The sequence below is a fragment of the Lithobates pipiens genome, unplaced genomic scaffold (assembly GCF_037356315.1).
Source record: "Lithobates pipiens isolate NorthernLeopardFrog02 unplaced genomic scaffold, aLitPip1_a1.2 Scaffold_23, whole genome shotgun sequence".
In the NCBI taxonomy this organism is placed as follows: Eukaryota; Metazoa; Chordata; class Amphibia; order Anura; family Ranidae; genus Lithobates; species Lithobates pipiens.
The window spans coordinates 265,280,855-265,295,640 of record NW_027507785.1 but is presented as its reverse complement, the minus strand read 5'-3'; the positions used below and the strand labels follow the sequence as shown (position 1 = coordinate 265,295,640).

At 46.5% G+C, this 14,786-nt stretch overlaps 1 protein-coding gene across 1 annotated transcript in view; it reads right to left on the bottom strand.

The window, feature by feature from the left end:
- The window catches only part of LAMC1 (laminin subunit gamma 1), a 168,524-nt gene extending 160,437 nt beyond the window's left edge, over positions 1 to 8,087 (bottom strand). Inside the window, exon 1 of the mRNA XM_077453129.1 lies at positions 7,382 to 8,087. Within this exon, the coding sequence (XP_077309255.1) occupies positions 7,382 to 7,763 (382 nt within the window). The 5' untranslated portion in view covers positions 7,764 to 8,087. The remainder of the gene's footprint in view (positions 1 to 7,381) is intronic.
- Between the last annotated feature and the right edge of the window lie 6,699 nt (positions 8,088 to 14,786).

Sequence of the window (14,786 nt, the reverse complement as noted above, 5' to 3'; positions counted from 1 at the left end):
CGGCTTGGGTGCCCCCATAGTAAGCTGTTTGCTGCGGGGGCACTCAACGGGGAGGGGCCAGGAGTGCCAGCCAGGGACCCGAGAAGAGGAGGATCTGGGCTGCTCTGTGCAAAACCAACTGCACAGAGGAGGTAAGTATGACATTTTTTTTTTTTTCAATAACAGACTTTAGTATCACTTTAAGCGGAGTGGACATGGACCAGCCAGACTCCAAAGGAGCCTGCCCCGTGTGAGGGGCCATAGTTTTACTATGGGGCATCCGATGTTGGCCGTCCATCTACTGCACTGAAGCAAGCACTGGGAGCCAATCAGGTGGCTGGACCGCATCGACTTCTGGAAGTATAGCCAAACTTTAAACTTCCCAGATCAAGTTCTATTGCATTAAAGCCTACACATGTTCAGACACGTTCACAAGATCTAACCTGCCCTTGCACGCACAGAATTCTATTTTCCACATTCACACTTATGCGATTTGTCATAGACAAGTCATACCCCATGTTTTCCAATAATATCCATGCAACTTAAAGTCATAGTAAATTCAAAGTGGTTCATGCACTACTTTGGACTTTCATGCAACTTGAGTGCCATAGACTTCAATGTTAACCCTCAAAAGCTGCATGAAAGTTGTCCCTGAATATTTTACGTGAAACATTGGGTCCGAGTTTGTAGAGGGACAAGTCACATCCAAGTTAAATCCACCCAAAGTTGCGCAATTTTGGAGTCGTACAAGTGTGAATGGAGCCTTAAAGGGATTGTAAAGGCAGAAGGTATTTTTTATCTTAATGCATTCTAGGCATTAAAGCGATTGTATACCGCACTGAAAACTTTTTAAAACAAAAAAACCTGCAAGGCAAAGGCATAATGAGCTAGTATGCAGTGCATACTAGCTCATTATGAAATAATCACCTTAGAACGAGGTGTCGGCATCTGATCCAAATCCACGCAGAGGGAGCCAACATTTCTTCCGGGTTCTTCCAAGACTCTGCACGCATGCGCAGGAGGGACGTAATCGTGGCTCCGGCCACCCACAGCACCAGAGCCACAATTACGTCACTCCCGCGCATGCGCGCGGAGTCTTCTTCCTGGCAAGGTCCGGCAGCGTCTGCAGGGCTTTCATAGAGCATGCGCCGCTGATGTCAGCGGCTGCATGCAAAGTGAATACCTATTAAATTGTACAGGTTTAGCAGATATTCATTTTAACTACAGGTAAGCCTTATTATAGGCTTACCTGTAGGTAAAAATAACAAAAAAGCGTATACAACGGCCTTATACACTATATATGTATATACACTATAAATGCATGTATGTCAGTGTCCCTGTGAATGAAACTTGGCAAACACTTCCAGGGAAATAAATCAATCATATTCAGTCCCTTGTACGCGGTGTCAATCCTTCGTCAGAAGGTCACTTAAAGTTTACTCATCCCGTGAAAGTCTAACAGGAAAGGTAGAGTGCGCAATACACGGACGGAGACAAAATACGTGCTTATTTTAGGGCAAAGCGTCTAAACAAGCGCGGTCTAAATCAGACTAAACACGGCTGGGACTTTATACCAATATAATGACATGGACTAATTCCCAGCTAAAGGTTAGACTTTTTTTTTTTTTTTTTTTTTTTAACTACAAATGTAATGGATAATATTAGAAGGAATTTCAGTAATCTAAATAAGTACAGTATATGTCAATTTTATTTACGGAGAGGGGAAAAACACAACCTAAAAATCCCAGCGCCCAAAAATAGCAGATCCAGAATTAGAGCAGACTGGCCGGCTATAAATATCTCGGGAGGAGTGCGGGGAATGAAGCTGAATAGTCGCACACCTCCCTCATACCTCCCTTTATTCACCTTCCATGGCAGGTCGGGTTAGTACAGGACACGTGGTATGTCTTGCATAGCCCGAGGCGCCGTTTTCTGCACCCGCCATTCAACGCAGAGAAAATAAAAAGGCCCTTCATAGTGTAATATGCAAAAGGTACAATTAAATCTAATTAGAGAGTGATGTCCCTGCAGGGACGCCTGATGGGAGGACTAATCAAAGCTGCATTGAGCTGAGGCACTGCCCAGGTCACACAGGGACTAGACGAGCGATTTCAAAGATTACAAATCAAGGCAAAACTTTTCTTTTAGGACTCATGGAGTGCCGCGAACCTGAAAAAAGATCTACGATCCGCCAACTTCTCACAGTTGTATGACAGGCAGTGAATAGGCCTACACACGACCCATTTTACACCCCCAAATGCTGCACAACTGTACCACAACTGTGTGCGTTGCACTGCGAGCACGTGCAGCCACTTTCACTTAAACAGGTCATGCTCGGTGGCTGGTGGTGCCCGCCAAATTTGACAGGAGGTTCAATTCTAGCCACAGCATGCGTACCCCCAAGCCACCGAGTTTGAACCTTAAGGAGGCATCCGTTGGGGTTGATGGTAAAAATGGGACTCAACCATGTGTTTTTATCCCCCCCCCCAACTGCCAGGGTAAACAAGTCATTAGATTTGGGTCTAGGGTTGTCATCTCAACCCTTTAAAACCAAACATATTATTCACAAAGGTTCTGATTAGGGTGGTATTTAAACTCCTTTAACGCATTTTCTGTATTAAATTAGCCCCAGAACCTGTATAAATAATGAATGTGTTAAGTTTTAAAGGTATGAGGCGGCAGCCCTATCCGGGCCCTGTTCACATGGGGGATGCAATCAGGTCCCCCTTCCAGTTTTTCCAGCAGACCTGATCAGATGATCAATGCATTCTTTTGGATAAACAGACTTGTGTTCATTTACACCCATCTACATCCAAATCCGATCCTGTCCGCAAAATAAAAAAGGGGAGGGGGGGGCGTGGTCCTTCTTATGGCAGGTAGTCGGGCATAAATGTAAACAAAAAAAAAACCCACATAGGGTTGTCAGCGTGCTGATAACATCCACCAAAACTGAGCATGATTTTACCGCACTTATGGTGTGTTTTTCATAGGTCAAGTAAACACATGTGCACTTTTGATGTGTTATTGTGGCGCTTTCAAAGCATTTCAATGGGAAGTTGCTTTTTTTTTTTTAAATCGAAGCTCCACCCAAGCACCCGGAAGCTCTGCTCGTCTACCTTCTCCCCCCGATGCCACAGTCAGCACCTTGTGGTGGGGAGCGGGTACCTGCTTTTGACAGGTAAACACTCCCACTTCCTGCTGAAGTTCGGTCCTCACCACAGCCGGCCCTTTGAGAAAGCGCAGCGTGATTCACGTATGGGCAGCGGGAAACCGGCTGTTAAGCGGCAAGGCTGTGTGCAGTCCGTATGCGTTTCGCACAGAGCATTCAAACTGCACTGCCCTTGCGATCTGCAGCAGATGTCAGTGCAATCTTAACACCACCTGAAAAGTAGGTTGCAAATGCAGCATGTTTGTCTGCATCGGATCACATGGTACAAAAACAACCATGCGATCCGGCTGCAGTGTGGTTCCAAAATGTATGCGACTTTGGTGCAATTTGAGCCCATTCAAAATAAAATAGGCAAAAATCACAACACACTGAATCACATGTGATTTGAACAGGAATGCGGTGCGATTCACATGTGGTTCATCGTATGAACCGAGGCCCAAGGTGAGAGGACCTGGCAAAAAACACCGGATGGCACTCACAAGGAAGACACACAGAATGCAGCAGCAGTTGCGAGTAGCGGACAGTGGGCCCGTGTCCTGCGTCAGCTACTTGAAGTACCAAAAGCAAAGAGGCAGGAAGGTCCTGGAGGAAGACTGCACAATGCCGTTTTGTGTCCCAGCCACACAACAGCCATTCTGTGTCCCCGGGCCCTGGGCTATGAAAGAACAGCTCATAAACTTCCCCGAGTGCAATTAACAGGCTTACAGAGCAAAGGATTCTCACTGGGAAGTAAAGCCGGCAGAATGTGACACCTGAGGCACAATAAACAAGGTTCCAATGACATTACACGGAACAGCATTTTACAAGAGAAGGTCAAACAACTGATTCATAAAATACACAAGGGAGCAGCGCCAGGGCCGATGCTGGGGGGGGGGAATAGTATCAAGTGGGGTGTCCAACATTACTATTTCAAAATAAAAAATAAGCCCGGGGAGGGGGGGGGGGTGGGGTCAGTAACTCACAACCTAAAATTAAAAAATGTCATTATAATGCCACTTTCAGAGGCAACTGGCTTTTTTTTTTTTAAACACCTCTAAATGCCACTTTCAAGGGTGACTGGCATTTTCTTTTTTGCACCTCTGAAAGCAGCTGCGTGTCAGCCGACATGCCCCTGCAGGCTTTCAAGCATGCATTTGCAAATAGTGTTCAGGAGCATGAAAAATAATGCCCAGAGAAGCGCATTTACACTTTTTGCACATAAAGCTGCATTCACATCTGATCGCATGCGAAATCACTGCGATTCCACCCATGATTTCATACTACTGTATAACGTGGAACACGTTAGTGATGCCATTACTTCATAACGGCACCCCAATTGCACTGCGACTGCAGCGCGATAAGCGTTGTGAGTGCAACACAATTGAGGTGCCATTAAGAAGTTACTGCATCACAAAAACATCCTGTGTTTCAAAAATCGCAGCGATTCCATCTAACTCAGCCTCAGGGCCGGTCACACCACTGCATTTAGCACCCGATCACACTAGAATGCAGTGTGGGAAGCCTGCGATCCATATGCGTTTCGCAGAAAGCATTCAAATTGCACTGCCCTTGCGATCTGCAGCAGGTGTCAGTGCAATCTTAACGGCACCCAAAAAGCAGGTTGCAAATGCGTACGTTTGTCTGCACCGGATTACACAGTACAAAACTACCATGCGATCCGGTTGCAGTGTGGTTCCAAAATTGATGCATGTGCAACTTTGGTGCAATTAGCGCCTATTCAAAATAAATAGGCAAAAATCACAACGCACTAAATCGCATGTGAATTTAACAGGAATGCAGTGCGATTCACGCGTAGTTCATAGTGTGAACCGAGGCCCAATGTGCACTACAATACTGAAACACAGTTTGCATGAAAACTACCATTGTAGCATGTATGTAGCTCTTCACATCATCCTGGTACAGCATTCAGCCCCATCCAGCCATAGAGTTTGACAGGCTGTCTGCGGTGGGGCAGGACGCTGCGCCTGTCCCTCCCGGATGCACGGCTCCTAGATTGCCCCATGTGTCCAACGCTATTCTCCCCGTTCTGTTACACTGACTTCCTATGGAATTGCCAACTTCAATTCCTGATGTCATTTTTCGCTCTGTGATCCATGTTTCAGGAGCACTTTGTGATGGCAGCAAAAACGCTAGCGACAGTCGCTCCTAATGCATCTATGGAATGTTCAAGGGAAAGCGATTTGTAGCAGAACACAACCCAATGCTGTAGTAGCGGAAGATATCGGAAATCCTCCTCAGACAATGAGACACACGGGTGACTTTGCGGCTGGCGATCCTGCCGCTGACAACTTGGCTCAGAGTCTGCCTGTCTGTCCCGATGGAATTGCTCCATGTGTAGGTGACACAGCGAGATGTCGCTCCCAACACCAGAGACCGATATTCAGTGACATCTTCCATAGGGACACACAAGCAGCCCCTTTTTCGTAATCCTGACGCTGCCAATCTGTCTCTAGCAGCAGAACGCCCCCCCCCCCCCCCCCCGTGTGTCATCCTCCCAATAAGCTGACCGTACAATCTCCCTTAGATCTACCATCAGTTATGTAACACAAAGATCTGCACAATTACATACAAATTGGATTGTTTGTTTAGGTGTGTCCTCATATTACAACGTTTTAGTAGCTCTAAGGACTCGTTCACATTCCCCACATTCTGTGAGCAGTTCTGCATGGGCGCTACAAGTACCTTCCAGTGCATACGGGGCATTGGTGTGGGTCTGGTGATGGTTCTTGTGCCTATGGAGGAGACAGGGTGTTGTATAGGAGTGATCAGGCATGGAGGAGATAGGGTGGGGTACACAAGGTATGTAACTTACCAAGGTGCAGTGTGAGGTTGATGGAGTGTGGGTACCGGATCCCAATATGGAGATGGGGTCCCTATCCCTATGAGGGTGTATGTGGGGAGATGGGGCAGTGTATAGGGGTGGACAGATAGGTGGGGTAACTCAGAGGTGCAGGGTGAGGTGGAGTACAGGATCCTGATCTAGTGATGGGGTGCCTGTCCCTATGGGGGTGATCAGGTATGGGATATGGAGGAGGTGGTGTATGGGGTATATAGTGTCACTCACAGGGGTTCAGGGTGAGGTTGATGGAGTGTGGGTACTGGATCCCGGTCTGGTGATTTGGGGGGGGGTATGGAAGTTGTAGGTGGTGCGATTTCCTGTGGTGCAGGGTGAGGTTTATAGAGTGAGAGTACTGGATCCCGGTCTGGTGATGGGGTCCCTGTCCCTATGAGGGTGTACAGGGGGAGATGGGGTGGCAAGCAGGGTCACTTACCGAGGGGCGGGTGAGGTTGATGGAGTGCGGGTACTGGAACCCGGTCTGGAGATGGGGTGGTGTGTAGGGGTGATGAGGTATGGGGGAGAGGGTGGGGGCATGGAAGGTGTAGGGTAGGGTGTGGGGGGTCACTTACCGAGGTGCAAGGTGAGGGTGATGGAGTGCAGGTACTGGATCCTGGTGTATGGAAGGTGTAGGGGGCGGGTAGGTGGGAATCACTTACCTAGGTGCAGGTTGAGGTTGATGGAGTGCGGGTACTGGATCCCGGTGTAGGAGGGGGTAGGTGAGGTAGGAGCACTTACCTAAGTGCAGGGTGAGGTTGATGGAGTGCGGGTACTGGACCCCAGTGTATGGAAGGTGCAGAGGGGTAGGTGAGGTTGGGGGTTAGGTGAGGTAGGTAAGGGCACTTACCTAGGTGCAGGGTGAGGTTGATGGAGTGCAGCAACTGGACCCCGGTGTATGGGAGGTGAGCTAATGTGGTAGGGGCACTTGCCTGAAATCACTTACCTAGGTGCAGGGTGAGGTTGATGGAGTGCAGGTACTGGACCCCGGTGTATGGGAGGTGAGTGAGGTAGGTAGGGGCACTTAGCTAGGTGCAGGGTGAGGTTGATGGAGTGCGGGTACTGGACCCCGGTGTAGGTGAGGTAGGGGCACTTACCTAAGTGCAGGGTGAGGTTGATGGAGTGCGGGCACTGGATATAGGAGGTAGGTGAGTGAGATAGGGGCACTTAACTAGGTGCAGGGTGAGGTTGATGGAGTGCGGGCACTGGACCCCAGTGTATAGGATGTAGGCGAGTGAGGTAGGGGCACTTACCTAAGTGCAGGGGGAGGTTGATGGAGTGCGGGCACTGGACCCCGGTGTATAGGAGGCAAGTAAAAGGCACTTGCCTATGTGCAGGGGGAGGTTGATGGAGTGCGGGCACTGGATCCCGGTGTATAGGAGGTAGGTAGGGGCACTTACCGAGGTGCAGGGTGAGGTTGATGGAGTGCGGGTACTGGATCCCGGCCAGCATGGTCTGGCTCTGCCACCACGTCATATCGGCCTGGTTGTTGTAGTCGGTGAGGAAGTCGGCGCCGTGTTGGAGGTGGGGCTGTCGGCTGTCACACAGGTGGCAGGACTTGGTGACCCCGGTGACTCCGGTCTGCACACAGTACTCCTCCGGGGGGGATCCGCACGTATTGGTGGACACCACGGTCGCATTGAACGCCGCATTGACGAACTCGGGCATACATCGCTGCGGCCGGCCGTTCTCCGAGCACTCGTCCATGGCCGCCCGGACACCCTCCACAAGGAGGAGGAGGGACAGGGCGATCAGTGCGGGAGGCCGCATCCTCCGCTCCATGGGCTCTCCGGGGGGGATCGCTGGGTGATGTGTGGGCTGCTGTCCTCCGGGGAGCCGGCTCTCATAGGGCTGCAGAGGAGAGTGCGGACGGAGAGTTGGTGGCGGTCCGGGAGAGAGATGAGTATCGAAGGGCTCCGCCTGGGCTCTGTACACTGGGAGGGATGGAGGAGACTTCGGGGGTCCCGGGACACTGAGCTCCGCTCTATGGGGCAGGAGAGAGGGGCCGGCCGAGGACACGGGGTGGGGAATGGATGAGCGCAGTGCAGTGTGGGAGGACGGGGAGCCCCGGAACCGACACACTTCGGAACTTTCCGGCAAACTTCGCTGGGACAGGAGAGACGCCTGCACACGGGTGTCACCTCCCCAAATGTCCCCTCTATGGGGGGAGGGGGAGGGGCCGTCCTCTGTGTCTGATCTCTACAACTCCACACAGTCACCAATAAAAAATGTGCGAGCAATTCATTTACCTCACACACCAATGGGAGCGTGACAGTTATAAAATATTGATTAAAGCCCATAGCAACAGGCAGTCTTCAAATGTTACAATGTAATTGGGTCAAGAGGTCACATGGTCATAACTGCCAGGGCACGGGCTCATAGAACTTAATTAAAGTTAAAAAAAATCTGCGCAACACTTTTCAGTCGGCGCTCAGCAGGAGAAGAAGCTTCCCGCCCGTCTTGTCCTATAGTTATAACCTGAGCTGTAATGGCTGAGTTATCATATATGGATCTAAGACATGTGTAAATTATATAATCATTTTTGGTTTGGTGTGAAAATATTTGGTGATACGACAAGAATGTGTTGTGTCTTATGAAACTCGATTAAATCATTTCTTGCCAATAATAAAGGGCCGCGGCCAATTTCAATCCATTAAAAGTATGTCTAGTGTTTGTTATTGTCATTAGTTATATTATTGAAGGGTATTATTTGGATTAATTAAGTACTATCTATGATCCCAATCTTCCACACAGAGCACAATCACCCTCCACATAGGGAACAACCACCCTCCACACAGAGCACAACCACCCTCCACACAGAGCACAACCACCCTCCACATAGGGTACAACCACCCTCCACATAGAGTACAACCACCCTCCACATAGAGCACAACCACCCTCCACACAGAGTACAACCACCCTCCACACAGAGCACAACCACCCTCCACATAGAGCACAACCACCCTCCACACAGAGCACAACCACCCTCCACATAGGGTACAACCACCCTCCACACAGAGCACAACCACCCTCCACACAGAGCACAACCACCCTCCACACAGAGCACAACCACCCTCCACATAGAGTACAACCACCCTCCACACAGAGCACAACCACCCTCCACACAGAGAACAATCACCCTCCACACAGAGCACAACCACCCTCCACATAGAGCACAACCACCCTCCACATAGAGCACAATCACCCTCCACATAGAATACAACCACCCTCCACACAGAGCACAACCACCCTCCACACAGAGCACAACCACCCTCCACATAGGGTACAACCACCCTCCACATAGAGTACAACCACCCTCCACACAGAGCGCAACCACCCTCCAAATATAGTACAACAACCCTCCACACAGAGCACAACCACCCTCCACATAGAGTACAACCACCCTCCACACAGAGCACAACCACCCTCCACATAGGGTACAACCACCCTCCACATAGGGCACAACCACCCTCCACACAAAGCACAACCACCCTCCACATAGGGCACAACCACCCTCCACACAAAGCACAACCACCCTCCCCACAGAGCACAACCATCCTCCACATAGAGTACAACCACCCTCCCCACAGAGCGCAACCACCCTCCACACAGAGTGTAACCACCCTCCACACAGAGCACAACCAACCTCCACATAGAGCACAACCACCCTCCACCTAGAGCACAATCACCCTCCACCTAGAGCACAATCACCCTCCACACAAAGCGCAACCACCCTCCACATAGCGCACACCCTCCACACAGAGCGCAACCACCCTCCACATAGCGCACACCCTCCACACAGAGCGCAACCACCCTCCACACAGAGGAGAAAAGATTTTTATAGGAGCTGAAATACTGAAACAAAATTATAGCGCCACATCCCTTTAAATATATAGAATAAATTCGGAAAGTTTCAATGGGACTTTTTAAGCGCAAAAACAAATGAAAATATGGAAAAATATAAATTTTTATAGATTTTAAAACATATAAATACATAGATTAAATATTTCAAAGAATACATCACAAAGTCCATAAAGATATTTGCAATGCTGATTAGTCTCTACATGTTTCGCCATACAAAATGGGGCTTCTTCAGGAGAACTGTTTATATCTGCCGTTATGCATATAATCTAGGGCTGTTACTGATTAAAATTTTCGTGTTCGATTAATTGATAATTTTTTTAATCGATTAATCGACTAATTTCGATTAATTATAACGCACATACAGCTCCAACTACTATTAGCTGATCTCCTTGCATTGCAACTCTGCATTAGTTAGTGGTAAATGTGGTATACACTATATACAATCACCCGACACTAGTTTGTTTCCACAATCCATGACTTAAAGTCACAGTTCACACAAATACGTTTTAAATTCAAACTTTAGCACTGACGTAAGTAATTTTTTTTCCACAGTATCATGACAATCCCTCCACCTCCAGTCTAACTAATCACTCTCACCTTATGGCATGGACCCCTGTGCAAACAGGTGGTCATGTAAGCAGGTATCAAAAGGGTTAACAAGGACCATAAACTTCTCTCACATCCCCTTAGATCTCAGCAAGGACGCCAGGTCATGGGTAGAAAGAAAAAGTGCTCACCGCTTAAAGCGGTTTTGTACAGAAAATTGCAAGTTCATCTTATTCAAATGGCTTTGGAACATAGATGCAGTTATGACCATTGAAATAAAATAATATGCAGTATTTACCTTTTTATTTTTAATGTTTATGCCAACTTCCGGGCTCTCCTCCCGTGGGAGTAGGCGTGTTTATCGGCTTCGCAATGGTCCCTGGGAACTTTTTTAGCTATTTCCCAGGAATCCGTGGGGGACACAGTCATGCCGAAATTCAACTCAATGAGCATGTGCGAGATGGAGCGGTGGATGCTGGGAGCTCAGCATCATCGCATCCAGGAAGTAAATGCCTGTGGGCTTCAAACGCCCACAGTGAAAATGGAAACCGCCAGACTGCTTTTTTAAAAGTTTTCCTTAGCAATGAAATCGTCATGCCGGGGGTTAAAAAGACACCGATCGTGGCTGCAAAGACACCGTAGGAATCGGCGAATCGCCCACCAGTGACACAGGTAAAAAAAAAAAAAAAACGGCAGTGGAATCCCGCTTTAAGTATAAGATTTAATTTTGTGTTCAAACACAAACTACTCACATAAAGATGATAAAAACACAGCATGTAAAGCCGACAATCGTGTTAGTTCCTTAGGGCAGCAGCAGGTGAGGTCATGCGTAGCTCCTCCCCCGTACGCGGTACATTCAATCAGAACTTCAACGTTACTGGACTCCTCCCCCTTCCCTTCATTAGCAGATGGAGGCACTTGGGGAAGGGGGAGGAGTCCAGTGACATCGATGTCCATGAGGTCACTGGATCTCCGACGGAATTCCCTGAAGACCCAGAAGAGGTGAGTACCAATCAAAAGAATTTTGATCGATCAAAAAAATGAATCGATTAATCCAGGAATTCATCTTTAATTTCCACAGCCCTAATATAATCCCTAGAATGAAAAAAGGACAAAAATCAAAAATACAAACACAATATATGAGAGCTAGCTGCATGCAAAATCGTGTTCCCAGCCAGGGTTTTTCTATAAAGAGAGGAACCAATTGTTCCATCCTGATTTACATAGATGCTGATATCTAAAAAATGTATACTCTTTTGATCACAAGTCATTGTGAATTTCAAATTATATGAGTTCATCTCCAATTGACTCAAAAATACAGCCAGCTCATCCCCTGTCCCTGTCCAGACGATAAATATACCGTCAATAAATCATCTCCAAATCAAGACTTTTTCAAAAGTCTTGATAAAGTCAGAAGAGGAAAATATCTTTCGCTCCCAGGCACACAACGTAGGTAATCCTTGGATTCTCGACAGTCAAAAATTCACAAGTTTTTTTATCTATCACATTAGCAAAAAAGGCTTGAGTAATTAAGATTTGATATTTTGTTTGTGCATACTTGACCTGAGCCAATGGAATGGGCCGATACCAGTGACAATTTGACAGGAGATCCATAACCATAGTTTTATTGTTTGCATTGTCCATTACCGCTATGTTACCCCTTTTGTCGGAGGGTTTTATAATCAGGCGGTCATTATTTTTTAAAGAGGCAATTGCTCTACGTTGGGTCAGGTTAATATTGGATCTCCTGTTGAATCGTCTCCACTTGGTATTTTGAATTTCCCTCGACACTTGCTGGGTGAATGCCAAAATATTGGGATTTCCCTGGAGTACCAGAACACATTGTGATTTAGGTTTATACAGAGAGGGCGGGGGAAAACAAAGTCCCGACTCAGAATCTAAGAATGTTAATGGATAGGGAGATGGATCCTCAAGAGGATCATTCATTGGATTGCTCTCTTCCCATAGTTCCATAAGCTCATTTAATGCTCTAATTTTATTTATAGTTTTATTCTCCCAAAGGTCATTAGAAGATTAATTTCTCCCAGAATTTCCATGTTCTTTATCAAAGATAACTTTAAACATCAGTTATCAGGCAAATAGATTAACATCCTTTATAATTTCGAAAGAATCAACCTCCTGATCAGGACAGAAGGTCAGGCCCAGGCTCAAAACCTGGGCCTGATCCGCCGTCAATGAGCAGGAAGACAGATTTATTATTTGGAAGTTACTTTGTTTGCTAGTTTTCGGTGTGGCCCCCAATATGCTTGAAAGATTCTTGGGATCCACCACCGCCTGAGCAGAGAAAATTGGTGCATTTCGAAGTTCCACCGGGGGGGGGGGGGGCTAGAGAAAAGTCCCCCGACTGGGTGGTTAAATTTGACTGGCTTACCTTAGAAGAGGCCAGAGCACTTAACGTAGAGAAAGATGAAACACTATTAGTTTCACCATGAGAAGCAGAGTCAATAGATGAAGACACTGGTTTGCTCTGTGATCAAAGATCTGAACGTATGTTGTTTTGTGGAGTACTTTTTGCAGCAGATAAATTCTGAGTTGGACGGTCATATTTACATTTCTGAAACCCAGCTGTAGAATTCTGAGAAGAAGCTGCTTGTTGAGAAGAGGAAATAGAGCAAAAAGTTGAATCATCAGAATCAGAGGGTACTTGATTGGAATTTGAATGTCTCTGAGGGGAGGGGTTCTTTTTACGCCCACCTCCCTCAGAAGACCATTTGTATGCTGTATTTGTTTCATAGGCGAGTCTGTCTCTGTAATATTTTTTATCTTTTGTTTTTTAGAATATCTACTAAAAAGACTTCTAAATGTTTTTCCTGAGCTATTTCCGAATCGCTATTGTTGTCAGTATATAATTTCTCAATTTCAATATCAATAATTTCAATTTCCCTTGAATAATGCTGACACGAAGATTCCATCATTCTAAAACAGGGGTGGCCAACCAGTGGCCCGCGGAGCCCTCTGATGTGGCCCATGACCTCCTGCTCTGGAATGGTGGGTTAGCAAGCCCAGATCGCAGGTTGCAGACCCGTCATACCACAGCATCAGTATTGTGAATGAAGCTGGTGGTAGAGAAAGAAAGTGGCTATAGAGCAGAGCCCCATAAGCCAATGCTTCCTGTACATTGACGGCTTTTGCCATAGGCAGAGTCTATGGCAAAGTTCATTTAACCCGCAGGATAGACACAGGTGCACTATGCTGCACCCGGGGTGTGGGTAAACCACAGCATATCAGCGTCAAAGCAGTTTAGGCTCTTTTCACATGATCGGCCCTACCCAATTGGACCCTCAATTCACCTCTACCGAGCGGCAGATATAAACAGACTTTTGCCCGTTTACTCCTGCCTGCCTCCAATCCGATCATCTAAAAAAAAAAAAAAAAAAAAAAAAAAAGAAGGTCATTTATCCCCTTCCATCTGGCTGGATCGGATCGCCCATAGAAACGCCGTGACCTGTCATCTGCCCACTCCGCTCATTGTGGCCCGCGACTGGTTACCAAGTTGCTTAAGTGGCCCTCTCTCTTTAAAAGGTTGGGCACCCCTGTTCTAAAAGAACAACATTGAAGATTGGTTTCCCAATCAACTTTGAAATCAGACTCGATCTTAGATAGATTCGGGAAAATTTGTACAATTTTGTCCTCCATATATTTAACAAAATATTTTTTATTCCAACAGGTACAAGCCTTTTTCTCTAGAAGCCTTCTCAAACTCGTAAAAAAACATTCCAGGGTGACGCCTCCAAAGGAGGCTCCCTGTGCCAGATGAATTTTGTCCATCAAACCCTCGAATCCCAAGCCTCTATAGGTCACCATTATTAAACAAGAAAATCTGTATAATGCAAAACACAAAAAGTCAAAATACAAACACCACAATAGAAAAAATAGATTTCATATATTAGCCCACTAATTTAAGGTTTTTACCACCTTAAATATATCACAGAGGAGAAAAGATTTTTATAGGAGCTGAAACAAAATTATAGAGCCACATCCCTTTAAATATATAGAATAAATTTGGAAAGTTACAATGGGACTTTTTAAGCGCAAAAACAAATGAAAATATGGAAAAATATAAATTTTAATAGATTTTAAAACATATAAATACATAGATTAAATATTTCAAAGAATACATCACAAAGTGTATAAAGATATTTGCAATGCTGATTAGTCTCTACATGTTTCGCCATAAGAAATGGGGCTTCTTTAGGAGAACTGTTTATGTCAGCCATTATGCATATAATCATTAGAATGAAAAAAGGACAAAATCAAAAACACTCAAAAATACAAACAGAATGTAGCGGCGGCTTCTGAAGAGCATGCGCTATGCGTTTTTTTTTTTCAAAGTTAAAATTGCCTAAACTGCAGTTTGGTTTGGGTACAATTATC